At 26.5% G+C, this 27,045-nt stretch overlaps 1 protein-coding gene across 8 annotated transcripts in view; it reads right to left on the bottom strand.

The window, feature by feature from the left end:
• LOC136082342 (uncharacterized) overlaps window positions 1-25,388 on the bottom strand; it is a 129,724-nt gene extending 104,336 nt beyond the window's left edge. For 3 of the 8 annotated variants that reach the window (XR_010639616.1, XM_065801338.1, XM_065801340.1), the window contains exons 1-3: window positions 24,157-24,257; window positions 18,704-18,760; window positions 11,744-11,771 (exon numbers count right to left, since the gene is read on the bottom strand). Coding sequence is in view for 3 of the 8 variants with exons in the window: in XM_065801338.1 (XP_065657410.1) it covers window positions 11,744-11,771; window positions 18,704-18,760; window positions 24,157-24,252 (181 nt within the window). In the remaining 5 variants the exon portion in view is untranslated. Of the gene's footprint in view, window positions 1-11,722; window positions 11,772-18,703; window positions 18,761-24,156; window positions 24,265-25,278 lie in introns of those variants that run through there. The other 5 variants (XM_065801344.1, XM_065801342.1, XM_065801341.1 and 2 more) reach the window with 5 other exon arrangements.
• Between the last annotated feature and the right edge of the window lie 1,657 nt (window positions 25,389-27,045).

Here is a 27,045-nt window from a genome sequence, read left to right as displayed (position 1 = left end):
AGTATTGTATGGTTAATCAAAAATAATTAATTATTTTTTAAGCTAGTGAACAACACAAACATTGAACAATTATAGCAGGATTTCCACCTACATAGGGCATTTCAACATTTGAAAATAATTTACTTCATTTCTTTAGTTTCAAGATATATTTTTATCTATCATCTCGTGGTATTAAATAAGAGACTTCAAATCGTTTCTGTTTTTTTTTCTTTTAAGTGCATTAAGAGCTTGAAATAAAAATATTATTATTTTATATAAAACAATTAACTTAAACAGTGTAATTATCACTACACTGTTTTATCTAATTGTTTTATATAAATTAGTCAACGGTATTAAAAGAAAACTTTTGAATCAAATATCTTTGTTTATAACAATGGTTATGGAAGATATTGACTACTTTTATACAATTATTACAATTCTTTTATAAAGTTAAATGATTTAAAAAGATAATTTAATTATGATGGCCTGTTGTTATTTTCTTTTCCAATTTTGAATTTGAACTATAAAAAAACTAAAAAAAATTTTTAATTTAAAAAACATAAGTAAACGTAAATCCATAAAAAAAACTGATTAAAATTTCAGCTTCCGCCACAACGGCAAAATTTCTGAGCAACAAAATGTTTCCACTAATATTAGTGATATAATCCTGATATATATGTTCAATGTAAACCTTTCATTTAGTATAATAATTATGCTTTTTGTTTATGAAAAATCTTTCATTTAAAACTTTTTTAATATGAGGAAGAGTTATAGTAGGATTTATAGTATTGTATGGTTAATTAAAAATGGATAAATTATTTTTTAAGCTAGTGATCAATACAACCATTGAACAATTATAGCAGGATTTCCACCTACATAGGGCATTACAACATTTGAAAATAATCTATACTCATTTGCAGTCAAAATTTTAGAAAAAGATTTCATAATTTCGAAAAACTGGTTCGCTGCTTCAATTTCTGTTGCTCTCCCATACTTCAAAGCAGATATATTCGGGTTCATAAATGGTAACCCTGAAATACTTAGATGTAATGACCACTTGTCAACTTTAGTGCCCATGTTGATTTTTTTTATTTCTTTAGAACATCGTGAGCTTTTTAGGCAGTTATGGCTTACTTTCAAAAATTAAACCAAAGCTCTTTTGTGTTTTGACCCATACTTGTACGTTCTACATCAGTAACTATTATTTTAGTTGTATTTGTTTTCATAGTTTCACTAAAGGAAAGTTGATTGTCTAGTATAACAATATTTTTATTCATGGTCAATAGATTTAGGTTTGGTAACAGTTACAGACACAACTAATTCTTCCGAATAATAAATGTCAGGGGTAGGTATAAAAAAGTTAAAGCGCTATGAGAAGCAACGGTTTCAATTGTTTTTGCTTCGTCTGTTAAATTCAAAAGCTTTAAGTCACATTTTACTAATGGGTTGGAATTGCACTTTTATTTGATAATAGTTAAAGCTTTTTTATTTCACGCGTACCAAACACATCACAATCAAATTTTAAGTTGCATATTTTTTTGATTCTTCTATGCTACGTTTGGGAAGCCACTCTGACTTTGAACTAGTACAAGCTATATTCGTCAAACCATTTCTAACAGCAGCCTCTATTCAAAAGAGCGTTGGAGTAGTATGATTACATGTCTTCGATGAAGCACTTAGACAACTACAATGTGCAGATATTATTTCAGCAGTATTTTTATTACAAACAATCCATAGCTTTTGAAAGGGATCATAAATATTTTTAGATTTCTTACAGTTCCCTTTTAATTAGCAGTATTCACTTTCTATTCCAACTTGATGGCAAAATAAATGTATAAGCCACCCACGTTTTAAGTTACTATAAGTTTTTCCTAGCTTTGTAGTCACCTAATTCTTTACTGGCAATTTCAGCAGGGTTAAAACATAAATAATTGTAAATATCCGGATAAAATAATGTTGGTCAACAAGTCTTTAAATTTAATTGAGCACAGTCTTACCTTTATTTATTTATTCGATTTAGCAAAAATACTTTAACTTAGTCTTCAAACACAACAACAGATTTTAAATAGCATCGTGAATATTGTTTTACTTTTATGTATTTTTAATTTCATTTTGATGGCTTATGGCAACATTGCGGTAAATTACTCTATTAGACTGAACAACAGGAAAAAAATCTTGGTTTAAATTAATCGATCCAATTTGAATGTGCTAATTTTGAATATGCAAACTGTTTGCCTTTATCAGCCTCCATTCTTAAAATATCCACAATATTTAGTTTTTTATTTTAATGAAATATTACAATGCTTAAGGAATGTAATTTCTGCGCTAAACTTGCATTTGAAAAGTTAATGCTACATGAACTATATTATACATAAACTTAAACGTGGCTATAGCAACTGAAGTTATATATAACGTATATGTTTAAAAGATAAGCAGAAATTAAATATGAAGTGTAGTATCTGTAAAATATTTATAAAAATTTGTTAAACATGTTCATGAGTTACCAAATCACGCAGAAGCGCTCGCTATGTTCGTTGCTTACTGTGCCTAAGTTTTCCGGAAAGGAGCCTAGATGCGATTCGAGTAAATTAATTTTCAGAAACATCTTGCAGCAAAGATATTTATACACTCTAATGCGTTTTACAGCGTTCACGTAGTCAGCATGTTTCTTAGTTTTAGGGAAATGGTAAGGCGATCTGTGATTGGAAATGATACATTATTTCCAAAACTTTAAAATTAATTCTGCTGTCACAGGAAATTTTGTTGCTTGGAAATTTTGCCGCTGCGGCATTATTTCCTACGAAATATTGCTGCTCAGACTAAGTTAAAATAATTTCGCTAAATCAAAAAAATAAATTAAACATGTTACTGTACTCAATTAAATTTAAAGACTTGTTGACCAACATTATTTTATCCGGATATTTACAATTATTTATGTTTTAACCCTGCTGAAATTGCCAGTAAGAATTAGGTGACCACAAAGCTTGTAAAACTTATAGTAACTTAAAACGTGGGTAGCCTAAACATTTATTTTGCCATCAAGTTGGAATAGAAAGTGAATACCGCTAATTAAAAGGGAACTGTAAGAAATCTGAAAATATTTCTAGCTGCAAAATTTCCTGTGACACCGCAAATTACATGTTTTAATTTCCGTAATATTGCGCAAAGCGCTTAAATGAAAAAACGTTTTAGCATTGATTTAAAACGAGATTTGAAACAAAAAGAAAAATACTTTAATTATGGAAAACTTTTTCAAATTCTTTCAAATATTTCAAACTGTTCAATAGTGAAATGAGTTTAAATTTAAAAGTTTAAATGAAAAAAACGTGAACAAACTTTTTATTGCAGTAATAATTTTAATACTGTAGTTAATATTTTTAATGCCTACACCAAAGTATAACACCAAGGCTGGCGCGTAGGGAAGGGAGATGGGTAGGGTGTGTTCTCCCCACCCCACCCTCCTTCTTATCAATAAATTTTCTGATCATTTTGTCGGCAAATTTAACCCTTTCAGATAAGTCAGTCGTTTAATGTAGACCCTTTAGACAAGTTTGTTGGCAAACTTAGGCAATCAGTCGGTAAATGCCAACTATTTAGTCGGCAATTTTTAAAAAAAAAGGTTGTTTTTTTTTTTCGGCAAAAACTGTAATGGCACACATACACCCCTACCCACCTCACGTGACACCTACTTGCGCTGGCCCTGTATCACACAGAATAGGAATAAATATGAATATTAATAAATATGTGTATTTAGATAGTCATTAAAAAGATTTCGATATAATCTAAAGTTAAGGAGTTAAATTATATATTTAAGCTAGAAATTGAAAAATATGTTCCGACGTAGCATGAAACATAAGGCATAAAAATAAAATATCCTCACTTAATACACAACATCGATGATCTATAATTTGAAGTTAAAACATGATATTTTGTTAAAAAAACAAGATCCGTATGGAATACTAAACAATAATTTACTATGGTTTAAAAGTTAACTGTAAATCAGAAAACAATACATAATTTGTACAGAAAATAAAAAAGAAAAATTTATTTTTACATGTGGTGAGCCCCAGGGATCGATCTTAGGGCCGCTATTTTTGCTACTCTCTAAAAATTATTTATATTTATTATCAAAAGTTTTTAATGTTATTTTAATTGCTGATGATTCGAATTTTTTTATTAAAACAGTAATATAAAAGATCTATTTAGAACATTTAACAAAGAATTATTAAAAATAAATGACAAGATTACAAATAATAAACTTTCATTAAATGTTGAAAAAACTAAACTTATCTTATTCCACAAACCTAGTAGGGGAGATTACCTCTATTTAAAATTACCCAATCTCTTTATGAATAAAACAGTTATTAAAAGAAAGTCAACTGTTAACTTTCTAGGAGCGATTATAGATGAAAGTATATCATGGAAATATCATGTTAAATCTATTGAAAACAAAATCTCCAAAAATATCTTAATTTTATATAAAGTTAAATCATTTCTTAATATTGAGTCTTCAAAAGTTATATGTTTTTCACTTATTCATAGTTATTTTTCCTATTGCAATATTGTATGGGGAAGTACAAATTATGAGAAGCTTAAAAAAGTCAATAGCAAACAAAAACATGCATGTAGAATTTTTTATATTTACAGAACTGTTAATGATGAATCTCTTTTAATGGAACTTAATACACTCCATGTTTATAAACTTAAGAAGTTATACTTCTAATGTTTAAGTCAAAACATGGTTTTTCTCCGAATATATTTCACTCTTAATTCACCTAAAATTACTTATGAATACCCTACAAAACTTTCAACTAATATTTATAGAGTTCCAAGTTCTTATTTAAAACTCAGTTCGTTTCAAATTTAATACCGTAGACAACATGAAAAAGTTTTTCGAAAAACAAACATGAAAAAAATTTTTAAGACTCTGAGAAAAAGTGTAGTGTGTGGCACACACCATAATGTTTGTAAGTGAAAGGTTAGGTCTACAAAAAGTTAATCTTCAGCGAAAGACTAAATACCAATGCTTTATAAGCATTATACCAATGAATCATCACCAGTGCCAAGTAGCATTAATGATGGTTCAGCTCCACTTTGTAAGAAAAAGAAATGTAATTGAAAATGATCAAACCAATTCCTACCAAAAGTATGCATACATATGAAGATGTGGAAAAGAAAAGTCCAATTGTAAATGAATATGGTTTTTACAGGAAACTGTTCCCTTAGATTAGACACCAAATCCTTACAAGTGGTTGTATCCAAACGTCAAACATTATCCTAACAGAACTCTCTAAAATTTTCTTAATATTTGCCTGAGGCAGTGTACATAGCGAATGGCTATTTTTTTGAAGTATGTTAATTATGTAATTATCTAAAGTATGTAATAAATATAATATATGAAAAAAAAGCGCAATCATTTGCTATCATCAAACAATGAAAATGTCTTTATCATAACTTACTGTCTATAAATAATAAGTATCAAATATGCTCATTATCTGATAAAATTAAAAATTAAAAAAATAGCTATCTGTAATCCTTTTTAATGCAAAGGTTATTCTTAAATCTTCAAAAAAAACAATGTTTATATAACAAGTCTCTTAAAAAAAGAACTCTTAAAAATAAAACATGTTCATAAAAATTATAAACGGCTATTTGAATCAATTTTGAAGCGATCAAAGAAACATTGCTATTCTAAACTATTAATAAAATCCAAAAGTTATTCAAAAAATAAGATTGCATATTACTAAGAAAGTAATCGATCAACATTTTTTTTTTTTCCGGAAATTTACTTGAATTTTTATAACTAATAACAGTCCTATTGTAAATAAATTCTTAGTAGACGAAACAAATAATCATTTTTTTGTAAATATTCATTTACGAAAAACTGATTAATTGTTTCAAAACCAAAACCCGTTAAGTAAAAAAGTTGCCGAATAGGCTAAATACCGAATAGTTGTCAAATATTCATGGTATCTCTAACCCTGATAATGCCAACCTAGCTGAACCAAAAATGCCACTTATATTGAAAGTAGCGTACACATCAAGACTTCTTCCGATGCAAATTTTGAAATCTTTTTTTTTAAATGTTCGTGAAAAAAAATTTATTTTGAATGTTCAAATTGACTGAAACTTTGACTTCATAATGCGCCAATTAAAACACCTGTAGGATGAGAACCACTTTAATAATTTAATAAAAGCTAGTGTAAATGTATGACTAATCAACACTCTGAATAAAATTTCAGACTGATTTAATTAGATAAGATTGATTTAATTAGATATTTTGACAGTTTTTGTTTGATTTTTCCCACATATACCTAAAAACAAACATGAATGTTCTATTACGTAATACTAACAATTTTAATGATAAATGTTTTATTGATACGTGTAACATTTTCATTTTATAGACCAAAATATTGATTTGCTAATTAAAGCGATGCATAGCGAGAACCTTATAAGATAGAAACTATTATTAAAATGCATAAAAACCCATTTTGACAGTAGTTTATACCTTGAAAAAATAGTCGAAAAGATATTCTTGGATTACCTAGATAAAAAACAAAAAATATTTATTTCTTTTTTAAACAGAAAAGCTGTGAAAATGTTAAAAAATTTAGATAAGATAATTAAGATAACTGACTGGTAAAAGGGTGTCCGAGGAAAACTCAAAAAAGTAAAAGGATGTCCGAGGAAAATTATTCTTTAAAGATTAGGGTTATTTTGAAACAAAATTTGATAAAAGTAATTGAAGAGGTAAAATTATAGAAAAACTCTACTAAAAGAGAAAGATGTTGTGAAGGGAAAAATTGTTTTTTGAAGAGCAGAAAAATCGTTTTTGGACTGTGTCATTGAATAATATTTCCTTGGAAGGAAAGAATAATTTAAGAATTTTATCTTGTAATTTAAGTAAAATTTTCTGTTATTTAATACTTCTAAATTAATAATATTTGAAAGTATGTTAAGTGAGTTGTTATTTAATATAAATTTAGTTTAATTTTGTTTAAGGCAGAATTTAATTAAGTGAACTTAAATTTAGTGACTAGCTACAATGTCAATTTAAGCAAAGATTCATAATGAAAATTGAAATTTTGTGTGCTTGCTTTGTCTGAAACAATACTTAAGACAGCTTACTGGTTTCCGAGCAGATCGAATATGTCAACAGTACAAGGCTAACATCAATATCAGTGATTCTCGGAATACTACAAGGACTTGCGAGTTGAATAGAATTACTAAGCAGGTAACAAGAGGGAAATAAAGTTGTACTTGCCTCTTTATTTGATTTCAATTAAATACAAGTGAGACCTCAAACATTAGCCACAATGTGTTGTTGCTAAATCTGCCTATTTTTTCGTTCAAAGCTGCAAAAAAAACATTCTCTTGAAGAGCAAACCGCGATTGAGAAAGAATCAAATGTGCATTGCCATACATGCCTCAGCCCTTTAGGTAAAGCTTTAATCTGGTATGCTCTTAAATAAATTTAAGAGAAAATATCCAATCCTTAGCAGCAAAAAATGTCAAAGCAACCAAAAAATTTGCTTTATATCCAATAAAGAATTATCTCCGGAAGAACCTATTCAACTTGAAAAAACATTTGGTCAGCTTCCATTAACAACTACCCCGGTAAATTTTTGAAGTTTAATAATTTATTTATATATATATATTGAAAAAAGTCCTGAATACTAATAAATGAGACTAGATAGATTTCAGAAAGAATATTTTTTGACAACTTTCTAGTTTCTTTAAAAAGAAACTAGAAAGTAGTCAAAAAAAACGTGACTTCTAATCTAAATGTCTTACTCAACATCAATCTAACCTCGAGAATTTTCAGCAATCTGGCATGTTTTTTCTAATTGGGAAGCTGTTCGCCAATGCCATTTGAAAGGCAATCATCAGCAGGCTTAACAATTTTAAGTATTTGTTATAAAAGAGTATATTGAGCCATTTGCTAATAGTTTTTTTGTGGAGAAAACCAAAAAATATATCTTATATTGTAATCAAATTCTAATTGATGATAATACAATATAAAATTAGGGCTTAAGTTGTTAGTTTTCACTTAATTTTTAAAGTAAACGTATTTAAGAAGGTTTCAAGAGTCAATAAAACGCTCCGAAACAAAGTATTTTTATGTTTATTTTACTAATTGGTAGTCCTTTGGCCAGGTTTTGCATTTTTTTTTTTTTTTAGCATTTTTAAGCATTTTAGCAATAGTTTATACTTTTGGATATACGTTGCTATATTCATATTATGCATAAGGCAATATAAATCACGCTTTAAATAGCAAACCAATATTTTGGCTTCTAAAATGAAAATAGGTCATATACCAATACAACAGTTTAAAATAAAAATTGTTGGTATTACATAGTAGGACACTAATGTAACCAGTATTTTCAAAATAGTGACTTAATATCACAGAAATCGGTAACGTTTTGAGGTATAATTAGCAAAAAACTTGGAAAATTTAAACTAAAAGTGCCATATATACTTAACCAGTTAACCCAATAACGCTTGAAGTTTAAATGGAGTTTGCATTCAGCAATTAACAACTTTTCTTCTTTTGGTTAACGATGATATAATCGGTTTTTTATTATGAGTTCCTTATTTTTCATCAGGGTTTGCAAACGACATTACGACCTTGCAGATGATTTTACGTTTTTTAGCTAATTTGAGTTGCTTAAATTCTACTTTTATTTTGAGATGATTGACAGTGCCGTGTTCTGTTATAGGAAAAAGTCGTGTAGCCCCGGACAGGGGTCAAATCCGGACACTTGATGTACAGCTCAAACTAAATAAGCTATATGATTTTAAATACTATAAAAACATTGTTTGAGTGAATATATGGCTTATGCAAAATATTATAATACGCCGAAGCAATTGACTAGGAGTGCTACATATTGTTTCCCACCACCAGAAGAATTTTATGATAATATTTGATTCACATATTAATATACCTAATTTTAATGTAAACAATAACTTTTTGATAAAAGATACAGTTTTATTTAAACTAAAATAAAAAATTAAAAAAAAAATTCGTTAAATACTTAAGTTCACTGGTTTTAAAACAAGTATTTGTGAATGAGATATGATCATGTGGTATCGGACACATGTTTGAAGGGTGTTTCCGGACAACTTAATCCATTTACATATTCAAAATGAGCAACTTTTTTATACAAAAAATAAAACGTTTAATATAATACACAAACCTATAATAGTAATTCATTTATTTCTAATAAAAAGACCCAAGATTTGAAAAAAGTGTTTTTAATGTGTTTATATTCATTAAAAAAAACTAATGTTTGTATTTTTAAATGATCACATTTTCATATCCATTACTTATATGTCAGAGACAATTTTTAAAGGCGATTTTTATAATTGTGTTAAGAATATTTCAATGCTAAATAATTGTATATTATATTTGTGCCACACGGGTAAAAAGAGGTAAAATCATTCAATCAAAAATCATAATATACTAAGTTATCGTGGCTACCAACCAACTTTAAAACGTGCCTTTTTTCTAACATTTTTCTTTTATGTTTTGTGTATAATTAAGATAAACAATATTTATTTTTCTAATTTTATAAATAAATGTTTAACTTTTCAATAAAGTTTTTGACGTTTTGTTTTCTGTTAGTCAATGTGTAAAATCTATTTTTTTCCTTAAGTGTCCGGGACTACCCGACTTTCCCTCTACATCAACTAGCAATTTTTTAAATATTAGATTGTCTCAATTTTTTCACTGGAGACTGATTTTTCTATTGAAAAAGTTGTTTATCTCATGATTCCTTTTCATTTTACATTTTCTCATGCTGTGCTCTATACTTGTTAAAGCTCGAAGATAATGTTACCAATTCGAAAGATAATTCTAAAGGCATTATCGTTGGTAATGGCTCTGAAAACGTAGGGCGGATTAAACGTTTCTAATGCATGTTAATTGATTTAGTTTCTTTAACACTTCAATCCCTTTAAAACTTGCTTAACATGGCAAGAAATACTCTATCCAGTCGCTGAAGAATTTGAGATAATTTTGTTTGCTGTCTAATGAACTTTTTATTGGTATCAGTGAGTTTCAAAACACACTTCTCTTTTTTGACATAGAGTTACTTTGCCTTGATCACTATCGAAAACCGTTTGATTGCATTTCCAAATATGTCAACTAGAAGTTAAAATTAACAATTTATATTATTTATTAACAACTTTAAAAAAATTATTAATTTTTTCTTGCGTAAAAGAAACACCTCTGGCAAACGCTAAATTGTAAGTTTTTCTTGTGGAAACTTCTTCAGATCATTAATTTATAAACGCATAAAACTCAACTTTGTCAAATCTGCTGTTTATTAAACAAGTCTTTTTTATTTCAAAAGTTATTTTAGGGTTAGCCATAACCTCGTTTACAGAGAAACTCTTTATATGTGGACGTCTCAAAAGTGAATAATTGATAAAGATTATTTATTCGGAACTAACACATGAATAATCATGCAATTCGGATAGGTTCCTAGTTCAAAAACTCACAAAAGTACTTACAAGAGAATATAAAGTAAATTTGTGAATTCGTTATTATGATAGCAAATAAAAGAAAAAAGCAAATATTTGCGACTCACTTATATAGTTTTATAAAAAAAAAAAAATTGAAAAAAGACTTGGACTTTATTTTAACATATTTAAATAGAGGAGATGATTCTCTTTTTTCTGGTGTTTTTATCTATCTATCTATCTATCTATCTATCTATCTATATATATACATATATATATATGTATATATATATATATATATATACATATATATATATATATATATATATATATAATATATATATATATATTATATATATATATATATATTTATATATACATATATATATATATATATATATATATATATATATATATATATATATATATATATATATTTATATATACATATATCTATATATACATATATATATATTCATATATATATATATATATATATATATATATGCATATATATATATGTATATATACATATATTTATACATATATATATATATGCATATATATATATATATATGTATATATATATATATATATATATATATATATATATATATATATATATATATATATATATATATATATATGTATATGTATATATAAATATATATATATATATATATATATATATATATATATATATATATATATATAATATATATATATATATTTATATATATATGTATGTATATATATTACGACACTGTATCAGACATTTTTCTGTTTATTTTACACTACCCAGTTATAAGTAACTGTATTCTTGTTCTAAGATATTGCATGTTCTGTAAAATTGTTAAAGGGTTCATTTAAAAACTTAATAATAAATCTATTTCTTTTTTATTCTATTAAGTTATATTCTGTTAAATAGATGGATTGTTACCGTGAAAGAATAGATTTCTAAATATGTTAAATATAAATTAAAAACGACATAAACTCTACTTTAAGGTATATATTATTTTTATACGCAGCTCTACGCAACACCAGCTAATTCAAATGTTTCAAACATGTAATGTCATTTAATGCAACAAATATCGAAAACTGAAACAGTTAATTAAGCTAAAACTCCCGCCCGACACGCAAACCTATAACTGACTCTAATAATACTATTTGGAAGTGGCTGAATAAAATTACCCTGTAAGAAATTGTAAATCATTATACCTTAATAATATATCATTTTAATAAATTCGCAAAAAATACTATTTAAAAGAAGCATAAATGCCATTTGTTTACGTGACTTTACCTGCATTCTCTTCAGATGCTCCAAATGACTAAAAACAGAATAAATAAAAAGTATAGAAACAAACTTTATAAAGAAATATATATATATATATATATATATATATTATATATATATATATATATATATATATATATATATATATATATATAAATATGTATATATATATAAATATATATATATATATATATATATATATATATATATATATATATATATATATATATATATATATATATATATATATATATATATACATATATATATATATATATATACATACAGAGGCGATTCTAGGAATAAATTGAGGGGGCGCAACCTTAAAAACCAACCGATTTCTTAAAAAAAAGATTCTAAAAACTAAAAATTACCCACTCAAATGTGTCTAATACCCGACTAGTCGAATGTATTCCTCAAAAAACCGACTATAAGTTAAAAATTACCAATTTTGGGGGGTATAACCCCACACACAAACCGTGGAACAAAATGTTGAAACGTGGAACTAATTTATATTATATATATATATATATATATATATATATATATATATATATATATATATATATATATATAAATTAGTACACTTATCTAATTTTTTCTTTCTTCTACACAGTGTTTCTCCATCAGTAGGTTCATCATGAAGAATGTCTAAACTTTAAAAAATTTCAAATTATAGAAAAAAATTATTTCACAGGAAGTTGGGAATTGTTAGAATTAATTATGTAATAACTGTAGTATTTTGTAACCAGGAAGTTGCATTAACTACATTATATAATAAAAAATTCGTGAAAAGAATTCTTTAGAGTTTGGATAAATTTGGACTGGTCATTTGTTTTTATAGTTTTTTAAAAGGAACTTATTTTCATGTCTGCATTTAGAAATTAATTCTAATTTTTCATTCAGTAAATCTAAATGAGTAATAATTTTAAATTTTTCTTTTAAACATAGTATACATTTTTTGAAAATGTTATAATAGGCTTAGTTTTTAGGATAGACCAGTTTAATTTAAAATTAATATTTTTTTCTTTTAGTTGCCAAATATATTTAAACAGCATAGTCATTTGTGAGTATTTTTTATGTTTAATAGATTGTTTGTGATTGGCATAACGTATTTTCGATTTGCCCATTTAAAAATCGATATGCCAATCACAAACAATTTTTTTTATAAAAATTACTCAAAAGAGACTATGCTGTCTAAATATATTTGGCAACTAAATTTTTAATTATCTAATATAGTTAATCCAACTTCCTGGTCGCAAAATACTACAGTTATTACATAATTAATTATAACAATTCCCAACTTCCTGCGAAATGATTTTTTTCTATAATTTGAAATTTTTTAATGTTTAGACATTCTTCCTGATGAACCTACTGATGGAGAAACACTGTTTTGTAGAAAGAAAAAATTAGATAAGTGTTTTTACTAATTTATTATTGCTCTGTTCTTTAAGAACATTGAGTACTCTATTTGTAGAATGCACTAACATAATTTATATATTTATATATATATATATATATATATATATATATATATATATATATATATATATATATATATATATATATATATATATATATATATATATATATATATATATGTATATATATATGTATATATATATATATATATATATATATATATATATATATATATATATATATATATATATATATATATATATATATATATATATATATACATATATATGCGTTTGGTTTTCTAACCGATGTCGCAAAAGCTATTCAGTGGTGAAGTTTGAACCATGGATAACTTGTTTCTGAGGCAAGTGCGCTACCACTATGCCACGGCTGCTTTGAAATTGTAGAAACTCAATGCGCAGTTAACGTGATGCAGGAACTGTATTTAGTCTGCAGAAAAATGAAATGCATTCTCGATTTATTTTAAGAAAAAAACAGTGATGTACTGAGATATATTAATTATAAATATAGATAAAAAGAAGCATATGCTATGCTCTAGTAACTGCTATAGTTAGTGACTAGATATATGATTATTAAACAATGTATATTGTTAAGATATAACACGCTAAAGATCAAAATATTAAATTGTTAAGATATAACAATTTAATATTTTGATTTGGGGGTGAACTTTTTGTAAAAGATATTAAAATTACTATTTGTGTCTTTAATTTTAAGTAATTATTCATCAAACATATATATATATATATATATATATTTATATATATATATATATATATATATATATATATATATATATATATATATTTATATATATATATATATATATATATATATATATATATATATATATATATATATATATATATATATATATATGTATACATATATATGTGTATACATATATATATATATATGTATATATAGGTAACATAGCATCTTTCAGGATAGTTTTATACATGAAACGGTCCATTATTCCATCGTTTTGATGTATTGGACCTAGACTGTTAGCAGAAAAATACCCCCAGACCATTACATTGCCTCCACCATGCTTTACGGTCTTATGGCAGTAACGTAAATCGAGGCGTTTTCCGGTCAACGTACACGGCAAATGCCATTGCTCCCAATGATGTTGAACTTCAATTCATCACTGAACAGGACAGTTCGCCATTTCTGCACATTCTAGTCAATATGAGATGTAGCAAACAAGAGTCTTTTATTCTGGTTTTTTAGTGAAATCAGCGGTTTCTTTGCAGGGCGTCGAGAAAACAATCCGGCTTCAACAACACGTCGTCTGTTTGTTCGGTCCGATACAGTCAGCTCTAATTGGTTTTGTATGTCGACTGATGATATTCAGGGATCCTTCTTGACGGATCTGACGATTATAGAATCCTCTCTAGAAGTGGTGGAACGCGGTCTTCCACCTTTGTTATCTGCTGCCAAAATCCCCGTAGAACGATACTTGGAACGTAGTCTTGATACGGTCTATTTTTTCAAACAATATTTATCACAAATACTTTTTTGTGACATTCCACTTACGTAATTGCCAATAATTTTCTTTCTTAGTTGCTATCCAAGACTGTCGGGAGCCATTTTTGCGCTTGAAGTCATAAAAATAATAAAAATAAATAATCACGCTTCTCAAGGCTTACTGTGTTACATTTACCTTGTGATGTGACAATAATGCTCTGTGGAACACAACGTCTTGGTTGGATGTGGGCTGTATTGACTTAATGAAACACTTGTTGTATTTCACTTCTTGTATTGATGTTCTTCTATAAATCACTTTGATAAAACTCACTTCGATAAACTGTCTTGATAATACTGACTGTTTGACTTCCATATACTGACTGAATTACATGTCGATTTACATGTCTCTTATATAGTAAAATGAACCTGTGTGAACCTGTTCTGGAAGATTCTAGATGCTTCTTTTAGTTGCTTCTGTGAGCTTCTGGATGCGTCTGGATGCTTCTGAATGTTTCTGGATATTTCTGGATGCTACTGGATGCTTCCAGATGCTTTTTCTAGAAACTTCTGAAAGCTTCTGCTTGCTTCTGGAAACTTCTGGATACTTCCTTTAATTATTAAAAAACTTCCGTGACGTTGAAACAGACCAGACTTAAGAAAATGAAGCAAACCAAAAAGTTGCACTTGTTTTATCCGCTGCAAAACGGCACTTGTCAACAAAATTCTGCCTGTGAGCTGTCACCTGTCAGCTGATTGCTCATGTCATGGCATGCTATGACTCCAGACTCCTAAACTGTTTGCTGTAGTAGTATAGTTCGTTTCGTTTTTAAGACATGTAAAATTAGGAACACCTTTTAAGCATTTTTCGATGCTGGTTGCAAATGTTTTGTCCAATACTGTATATATATATATATATATATATATATATATATATATATATATATATATATATATATATATATATATATATATATATATATATATATATATATATATATATATATATATATATATATATATATATATATATTTATATATATATATATATATATATATATATATATATATATATATATATATATATATATATATATATATATATATATATATATATATATATATATATATATATACATATATACAGTGCCGGCTCAAGGGACAGGCAAAAGAGGCAGCTGCCCCGAGCAGCACTTTCCTAGGTGGATGTGCCGCCCGAGGCACTTTCCAAATGTTACTTTCCTATGGCGGCATTTTAAGTTTTAATTATATATTTTCTGACATCCATAGATAAAAATGGTAGGACATAATAGAAAGAAACCTGGTTATTTCTACAGTAAGCTAAAAGAAAAACGAAGAGAAGAGGATGAACAAATGTGTGAATCTTTTAGTAATTTTTTTAATAACACCAAAAGCAAGCCAACAACACCTGTGAGAGATCCTTGTGATGTTAGTGTTTGTAATGAAATCCATGAAATTCAAAATGGAACAACAAGTTCAAACTTGGAAGTGAAAAATAAGCTGAAAGGTGAAAAATCTAAATTGGGAGATGAAGCAAATTTATCTACGACTTCGCAAATTGCATTGCCAGAAGAAGAACAGAGTTTTCAAACTTTACCAACTACAGTCCTGACAGATCCTGTTAAATGGCCTGATCGAATTCCAGATGATCTTCAAGTGACTCTTGTTAAAAATGGTCTTTCAATACCTAATCCATCGTTTCTATTTCTTGTCAATGCCAACAACAGAAGATTTAATCCTTCATGCACGTAAAAGGTACTCAAGTTGTTAAAAGATCCTGGCTTATACACTCTTAGAAAAAAGATGTTGTGTTTTGTTTCTCATTTGAGTTATTTGGTGACTGAACATACATTTAAAGAAAATCGGATTTGGAGACTGGAAAAACTTGTACAGACAGCTAAAAGAACATGAAACTTCAAAAAATCACATCTGTTCATTAAGCAATTGGATGGAATTAGCAAACCGACTAGATACCAACAAAACAATTTATGCATCACAACAACGACTTCTGAGTGCAGAGATACAGCGTTGGCAGTTAGTTCTGGAAAGATTATTTGCAATACTGGCATTTTTAGGAGAACAATGTGTTACCTTTTTTGGAAATTTTGATATTTTACATGAGAAAAGTAATGGAAACCTCCTAAAACTAGTTGAACTGCTAGCACAGTTTGATGCAGTTATGGCAGATCATGTTCACCGAATAAAGAATGAGGAGATTAGTACACATTATTTGGGGAAAAATATAAAAAAATGAACTCATTCAAATAATTGCAAAATGAATTCGTGAAGAAATTTTGTCAAAATTGAAAATGGCAAAATATTTTTCCATTATAGTGGATTGTACCAAAGATGTGAGTTAAGTGGAACAAATGTCAATTGTGCTACGTTTTGTTCAGATGGAAAATGCTGAAGTTAAAGTCTGTGAACATTTCATCAATTTTATACCTGTAGAGCAGACAACTGGTGCAGCACTCACAGATGTTATTCTACAAATGTTGACTCAATTTGGGAACCCAATTGAAGATATACGTGGACAGGGCAACGGCAACGGTGCAAATATAAGAGGAGATCAGTCAGGAGTGCAGAAAAGAATATTGGAAAAGAATAGTAGAGCTTTCTTTGAACGTGTCATGTTTATTCATTAAAATTGGTCGTTAATGATGCTAAAAAATCATCTAGAGAGGCTGTGGCTTATTTTGAAATGGTGCAAGCCATTTATAGCTTTATTAGTTGATCATCTCGAGATGAACAGTTTTGAAAATCATCTTGGAAAAAAAATCTTTCCAAAACCTTTGAGTGCAACAAAACGGGAAAGCAGGATTGAAGCCGTGCAACCTTTTTGATACTGTGGTGGATAAATCTTGTATGCTCCTTTTTGAAATCAGCCAGGATATTTCTTATGATCCATCTTCACGTCATGAAGCAGAGACATTAGCTCAAAGCGATGAAAAACTTTAAATTTTGCTGCACTGTGATTTGCTTCAATACTTTGAACCAAGTAAACTTAGCAAACAAAGTCATTCAGAGTATTGAAATTGACATTTCTCAAGCCAAATAAACTTTGAACAAAATTGTTAACTTCTTAAAGTTATATCGTTCAGATGATGCTTATGAAAAATTATTTCTAATGCAGAATTAATTGCAGGTGAATTAGATTTGGAGCCATCATTTTCATTAGAAGTTTCTATTAGACCAAGGTTTAAATAACAAATGCTTTCTTGTGAAACTCGAGATGATCCCTTTATAAATACAAAAGATAGATTTATAATAGAATGTTTTAATTGCATATTAGATAGTGCTATAAATTCAATTGAAGAATGGTTTAAACAGTTTAATGATCAATGTGATGCTTTTTAATTCCTGTACAATATTGCAAATATTAAAAAAGATTTTCAAAGGAAAGTCTTAGAGAAAAATGTTTAAATCTTCAAAAACTATTAGGCACAGATACTTCTGCAGATACTGATAGCATGGAATTATTAGATGAATTGCTTGCATTGTCTGAATTAATTGAACCAATAACGTCAACATTAAAATTACTAGAGTTTATTTTAAGAAATAATAATTTTGCTCCAAATGTTTCTATTGCTTTACGACTTCTGTTAACACAGCCAGTATCAGTTGCATTTGGAGAGTGAAGTTTTTCAAAACTGAAATTAATTAAAGATTACTTAAAGTCTACTATGTCACTAAATCGTTTACAAGGACTTTCTTTAATTTCCAAAGAAAGTGATATGGCTAAATATATATATATGTATATATATATATATATATATATATATATATATATATATATATATATATATATTTATATGTATGTATGTATATATATATATATATATATATATATATATATATTTATATGTATGTATGTATATATATATATATATATATATATATATATATATATATATATTTATATATATATATATATATATATATATATATATATATATATATATATATATATATATATACAAGAATTTTAAATGCGTTTATTATTTTATATTTCTTTTTTAAATAAATATTGTTTTGTACCTTTACAAGTTGTGGAAGATAACTAAAAACAGATGAACTCGTCAGAGACTCTAAAAACTAAAAAAAGTTAATAAAGAATTAACTAAATAAAAGTAAACACTTAAATGCACACACTAATATATATATATATATATATATATATATATATATATATATATATATATATATATATATATATATATATATATATATATATATATATATATATATATAGACATATACATGTACATATATGTTTATATATATATATATATATATATATATATATATATATATATATACATATATGTATATATGTATGTGTATATATATATATATATTTACATATACATGTACATATATGTATACATATATATATATATATATATATATATATATATATATATATATATATATATATATATATATATATATATATATATATATATATATATATACATCTATATATATATATACATCTATATATATATATATATATATATATTTTTTTTTTTTTTTTTTTTTTAGGTGCCCCAAGAAGTCCTTACGGTCTTGTCACAGAACACCGCGGAAGTGCATTTAACCAGGAAGTTCACGCCTCCTTCCTTACCGTGACGCGAAAATTTGTCCAGAGCTCGTTTCGAACCTGGATTTCCTGCTTATAAAGCAAGCGCTCTAACCACTGCGCCACGGCTGCAATATATATATATATATATATATATATATATATATATATATATATATATATATATATATATATATATATATATATATATATATATATAATGGAAAAAGGTATGCCAAGCAAAAAAAACGATAATTGAATTTTTGAAATTTGTAAAAAGATTTATTTCTTTTAAATAAATATATAAATGATAAAAAAGCACTAGAAGCCTTTCACTATTTTCATCAGTAGTGCTATGTTTAATGCTTTATCAAAATTTTTTTATATAACTGTAAAAAGTTAGATAATAGAAAAATTAAATTGCTATATTGTAATTATAAGTTACCATTGTAACATTTTTTTAAAAAGGAAGTCTCAGTTAAATATCTCATGTTTTTGTTTATGTAAATGACTGTCAATGACAACAAATATTTTTCACTTTTTAATTCAAGGAAAACAAAGAGTTGGAAAAAAGGTTCTATAGTTTTGTTGTGCAATCTCTGGCATTGAAATACATGATTGTCAAATTGGTCTGTAGAATTTCCTGTTATGCAACTGGAAATATGACCATTAGTACGGTTTCTTAAATTATTTGTTTTTCCAGAGTAAGTAGATAAACCATTACATGAGAAACACTTAAAATAATAAATAGCATTTTTGCTATTACAAGTAATGCGACTTTTAATATTCCAAATAGTTCCATTAGACGTCTCAAACTTATCAACTTCTTGTAAATATAATTGGCAAATTTTACAACGAATATCTTTACATTTGAATAAACCCGTTTTTTTGATAGATGAAATAGAATGAAATTTTGAAGAAGTTAGTTGTCTAAGTAAATTTGGTGGTTGTTTGTAGGCTATTACTGGATGTATATTTGAAAAAACCTCTTTTACCCTTGCATTAGTAGATAGACTAAGTAAAAGGTTAGTTTCTGTTAAAATAGGCTGGCAGTTTAAATTGCTATAAAATGTAGTTACCAGAGGAAAAACTTCCTTGGATTTTTTTAAAGGTGCTGGTCCTTGTAATTTGGCATTATGAAATGCTTTTTCTATAATATTTATTTACTTTTTCTATAATATTTATAACATGCATTTGAATGCCAGAGATTGCACAACAAAACTATTGACCTTTTTTCCAACTCTTTTTTTTCCTTGAATTAAAAAGTGAAAAATATTTGTTGTCATATGAAATTCATTTACATAAACAAAAACATGACACATTTAATCGAGACTTTTTAAAAAAGTGTTACAATGGTAACTCATAGTTACAATATAGCAATTTAATTTTTCTATTATCTGACTTTTTATGGTCATAATTCGCATTTTTGGTCGTAAATCGACTATTGGTGATGTAAAAATTTAGTAGAAATTTCAAACCAGTTTCACCTACATAAGATTTTTTGTAACTACAGGCTAGTTTATAAACACCTGGTTTGCTCAGGCATGACAATGCGGATATGTTTATACAATTTAAGATTTTTTGTTAGAACTAGATTTTAAATTAGCTCAGTAATCAAAAGTTTTGAGCTTATGCCAGGTACTCACGGTAGCAAAACTATTTTTAAAAGATTTTATTGAAGGAGGTAAGTTTCTTTGAGTCAGATAAAGTTTTTTAACTATTTGTTTAATTGAAATTTTTTGTAACTATTCTCTACATGCAGTTGTATTAGAAAATTATTTTTTTGTCGTAAACATTGTTTACTGGAATTTTTTATATGAATTTGATTTCATTTGGACATGCTTTTTATAATTTATGTCGTTTTATTTCCCGGTGAATCTTGTTTCGTACTGGCCATATTCGTTATTGACAATGATTTCTAGAATATTGAGTAATTTACTCTTATCTTCTAACTCCATTGCATACTAAAGGTTGATGCTTTGTTGGTTTGGAATGCATGTTAAAGGTTGATGTTTTGTTGTTTGATGTTTTGTTAGTTGGGAATATAAAGTAACTTGTTAGCTTGTTTTATTAATTCAACTACTATGTGGCTGCCATCAAGATATCGTTAAAAAATTTTATGTTAGTATTATTATTTAATGCAATAACTATTCCATTTGATTCGAGGTGTTAATCATTATAGCAATACAATTCGGTTGAGAATTTTCTGATTGGCGATCGACTCCATGTAAGATGAAATAGTATTTTTGAAAATTAAATGATAAACTTATTTATTTCAAATTTTGCTATTGGTCTTGCTTTAATGGTTGTGATATCATTTTTGAAATTTGAAATAATAATCAATTTTAAAGTTTAAAACCTATTATTAAACCGATTTTTCTTGCTTTAATGGTTAACACCTCTAATTAAAAGGCGAATAACGACCTTCCTATTTTTTCTTTGAATTAAAGAAAAACTAGGAAAGTCTTGGAGATACAATATTACTAATCTGGTCCGCGACCTAATCAGAATGAATTGGATGAATAAGGGAAAAATGAATAGCGCAATCGCTTCGCAAATGGGAGAAAAGTTTTTTTAGCGGCAAAAAAGAAAAAGTGATAACCGAAGAAAAAAAAAATAAAGAAAATTGTTTACAACAGAAGATTTAAAAAAATTAAGTGAAAAAAGCGAAAATATTAAAAATTATAATTAAAAAAAAAACTAAGAAATACATTAAATAACAAACCAATTAAAAACGAAGTAATAAGAAAAAAAATATTCGGAAATGGACAAATATCTAGTGGATAACTAATGGATAATTAATAAGTTATCAAAATAAAAAAAAAGATTAATAGTTTAAAAAAGCATAATTTTTTTATGTTGTTTGCATTGTTCATTCTATTTGTATTCTTTATAAGGTGCATTTCTGGTTATTTTAGCGTGTATATCTGTGTGTTTTTTATATTGTTGTCTAATTCAATGTTTGGTTTATACTGTCGTGTATTTGTGAGCATTATTTATATTGGCGTGAACTTTTGTGTATTGTATACATCATTTTTGATAGTGTTTTGCTAATTATATTTATTTTTGTTGCTTTTTATTTTTATATATTTGCTGATTTTATTCAAGTGATTTCATTATTTTTGTTTCATCCTTGTATTTAAATATATATTCTTTTGTTTTACTTTTTATTTTCTATTTTATTATCATTTTGATAATACCTCGGTAAATACTGTGTTATTTCATTCATTCATTATCTAAAGTTCACCTCATACACTCTTTCCCATTTTTTCTGTTATTAGTCTTACTTTTTTAAATATTATCACAAGGCCAGCGACGCCGGAAGTAGAGGGGAGGGGGCAGGCGGTATGTGCTCTTCTACCCTTTTAATCAGAAAAGTCCTCTTTTTTATTTATACGCAAAACCGACTTGAATTAATTTTGAAGGAGTTCAGTACGTATTTTTATGTAAACATATTAAATCTTGCCTGATGATGAGACGGTATAATAGTCTCAAAATATTGCTAACCAACAAATAATTTAGCCATTGTGGGTGTTTCTATAAATAAAAGTAATTTAAAAATAGTTTTGTGTCATCTTCCACTCAAGATTTCCCTAAACCAATACATACATTCATCCATAGATACATTCATACATACATACATAGATACATACATTCATACATACATACATACATACATACATACATACATACATACATACATACATACATACATACATACATACATACATACATACATACATACATACATACATACATACATACATACATACATACATACATACATACATACATACATACATACATACATACATACATACATACATACATACATACATACATACATACATACATACATACATACATACATACATACATACATACATACATACATACATACATACATACATACATACATACATACATACATACATACATACATACATACATACATACATACATACATACATACATACATACATACATACATACATACATACATACATACATACATACATACATACATACATACATACATACATACATACATACATACATACATACATACATACATACATACATACATACATACATACATACATACATACATACATACATACATACATACATACATACATACATACATACATACATACATACATACATACATACATACATACATACATACATACATACATACATACATACATACATACATACATACATACATACATACATACATACATACATACATACATACATACATACATACATACATACATACATACATACATACATACATACATACATACATACATACATACATGCATACATACATACATACATACATACATACATACATACATACATACATACATACATACATACATACATACATACATACATACATACATACATACATACATACATACATACATACATACATACATACATACATACATACATACATATTCGTGTTTAATTTAAATAGTTATTTGGAGTCTTTTTTTTACAACCAAACTAAATTTTTGAATAATACAGTATATTAAACATTAATATTATAATACAGTATTATTAAACATTGTATTTAAACTAAAGAAATTCTAATTGCCAAAAAAAATGGAAAAAAGATAGTTATAGTTTTTTTTATGTTATAAGTAATGATAAAAATCATATTAGGAAGCATATTATCCTATTTTACGCCTTAATACATTATTTGTTATGCAAATTAATGTAATATGCAATACAAACAACTGTAGCATACAAATCAAACAACTGAAGCATACAAAAAACTATAACACTTTATTATTCTTTTAACATTGTAGAAAAAAAAATTATTTTTATAACTTTAATACATATTTAATACATATGCTTACATGTTGTTGTAAATGTTAGTATATATACTTACATACTGCGCAGAGAGCAAAAATATAACTGAGTGTGGCAATGGATCCATTTCTTTATTATACAACAACCAGTAGAACAGTTTTTTGAAATAGTTCATATTTCTTTTTAATAATATAAATTAAATTTTTTGTGTGAAATAAATCAATAACTTACTTACATCAAAATGTAAAAAATTCATTAAACATCGTGTTTCAACAGTTTATAATTTATTAAATCGTTACAAAAGTTATTTTAAATTTACAAAATTTTTTTGTTTCTATGAAAACAATTTTATAACTTTTATAAAAATTGTAACCTAAAATCTTGTTTGATTCTATTGAACTTACTGCAACATGACATACAGTTAAATACTCAATGCTTGCTCCTATAGAATATATAAATCTATTCTGTTACTTTTATAACTTTTATAAAACTTTTTTCAGACTTAATCAAAAAACCAATGCTTTGTATTTGACAATTAAAAAATACAGTAAAACACCAAATGTTTGTCTAACTACCGCAATCAAATATTGACATAAATCTAGCATTTACATGATTTTCCTAATCTGAGATTAAACCACTATTTTTTTTTCTCATGGCAAATCAGAATTATTTAATCTGAATATTTTGACATTTGCGTGACAGTGCTGTCTGACATCAACTACAAAATGCTTATTACCAATTGCTAATCAAACTGCTAATCAAACTGGTTTTGTAATGCCGATTTCAAATCTTTCTGTTTTTCTTGCACATTTCGATTTATTATTAGTTTCTTTTTTGAAATAAATAATTTATGTATTACTTTTAATATTTTTCATACTTTTAATAACATCTTCATTCATTATTTATAAAAAAAGTTAATTGTATAAACATTTTTTAGGCCAAATCGAGATACATGAAAAAAATATTTTAACTTATTCTTTTATATCTGTTTAACTCATTCTTTTGTATCTGTTGATGCTTTTTTGTCAAAAACAAAGCTAATTTTAAAAATTAGCATATCTAAACATAGCAAGGTAACTAGCACCAAGTTTTGCTAGCAAACTAGCAAGGTAATTAATAAGTTTAGTTATTTAAATACTGTTGTCATATATGTGAAGATAATTATCGTGAATAAAAAAGAGAAAAAAATTAAAGAGCCTACCTCATAAAATTAGGATGGTTTGGCAAGACAATTTTTATTTGGATGAAACAAAGCACATTAAAAGCTTACACAATAGATAAATATACGTGTTGAGTGATTTGTAGTTTTAAAGATATTCGGTTTTCGGAGTTACATATTTCGATAAAAATAATAAATACAATTTTGCCTAGTTGAAATAATTTTTATTACGTTCTGCAAAGACGGTACAATTAAATAAAGAGAGCATTATTTCTATTTTTCAATGACAATAAAAGTAATTTATTAAATCTTATAAAATTTTGAAAATCAGCTATTTAATAACAAATATTGTTACAAACTTGACAATATATTTTATAGAGGAGTCGGGAAAAAAAATGTTTTAAACATCTCCATTGTGCAACAATTTTAAATTCAACATGTCCCGAAAAAAGAAATGCAAATTTGAAAATGCCTCGTAATACGCAAATTCGCAATTCGATAAACGTTTAATGCATTATATAAATGATGATTAACCAGAAAATTAGGCTGTAAATTAGTATATTACTTATATCTAAATTCCACGTTCGAGTTCCACTGATTCCGTTCATTTAAAATTGCTGTTTAATAACAAAAAAAGGATTATGCAAATAACGCTAAGTCAACATAAATAAAAAATGGACACTTCAATATCTTTAAAACCGTAAGGAGTTGGAGGTTTTTGCTTTCAAATTTTTCTAGTTTTCATAAACCTATAACTTATGTAAAAGTTAGCAAAATCCGAAACATGGGGGTTCATTTATTTGAGAAGGAAACCCCATGTTTTAGGTCATCTGCTAGTTTGAGATGAAATAAACCGTTTTCAAAATTCCTGCAACAGTTCGTTAAATATTAGTGCATGGAGAAGGAATTATTTCAAGTTCTTCTATTTCGTAAGAGTTTCGACTGGAGGAGGACAAGACTGTTGCAACCAAAATACTTAAAGGTACCGACTACATCATGTTCGCAAGACCTCAAGGAAAGATAAAGTTTTTGATATTTTACACGTTATACCAATTATAATTTCACTTTAGATATAAATTCTAAAAGCAAAACGTATTCTTCCATAATCTAAATATGAATACGCTAATGAATATTATTATCATTATTATTGCGCATAGTTACCCCTTTTGTTCGTATTGTTACTTACGGTTCTGTATTCTGTAAAATACACTATTTCTTAGTTTTTAAGTAGTTTCTAGACTTTTTTAATGCGCGGTTATATGTTCCATGCGGTCTTTCGAGTAAGGTCAGCAAGCGAATTAGAGCTAATGTACTTTTATTCTCAAGAAGAATTGATGTTGTTCATTGTTTCAAATAAAAATTTAAATAATCGTTTGTTTGTTGTTGGTTGCTTTTATTTTTCTAATTTTTATAGCCTGTTTTCACTTTTTAGAAGAAGTTAGAAATAAAATTTCTGGTAAAATAGTTTTTTAGTACTATCTAAATATGAATACTGTAATTTATCTAATCTTCTAAATAAGAATACTGTAACTTAATAGTGTTAGTGTCGTTTCACTCTCTTTTTTAATAAAAAATAATAAAGCTTTTCTAAAAGCGTTTCTTTACTCCACGCGTTATTTCAAGCAAGGTCTTCCAGCCGATTAGAGCTGATAAATTTATAGTTTCAAGTGGAATTGATGTTGTTCATTGTTTAAAAACTAAAATTTGTTTGTTGTTCGTTGTTTTTATTTTCCTGTTTTTTTTTAGAAGAAGTTAAAATTAAAATGACTGGTAAAATATTTTTTTTTAGTACAATGTTTCCTTTTTTAG

Source organism: Hydra vulgaris, chromosome 07 (genome assembly GCF_038396675.1).
Source record: "Hydra vulgaris chromosome 07, alternate assembly HydraT2T_AEP".
NCBI classification, from domain to species: Eukaryota; Metazoa; Cnidaria; class Hydrozoa; order Anthoathecata; family Hydridae; genus Hydra; species Hydra vulgaris.
The sequence above is the reverse complement of the archived record's forward strand: the minus strand, read 5'-3'. Positions and strand labels throughout refer to the sequence as shown.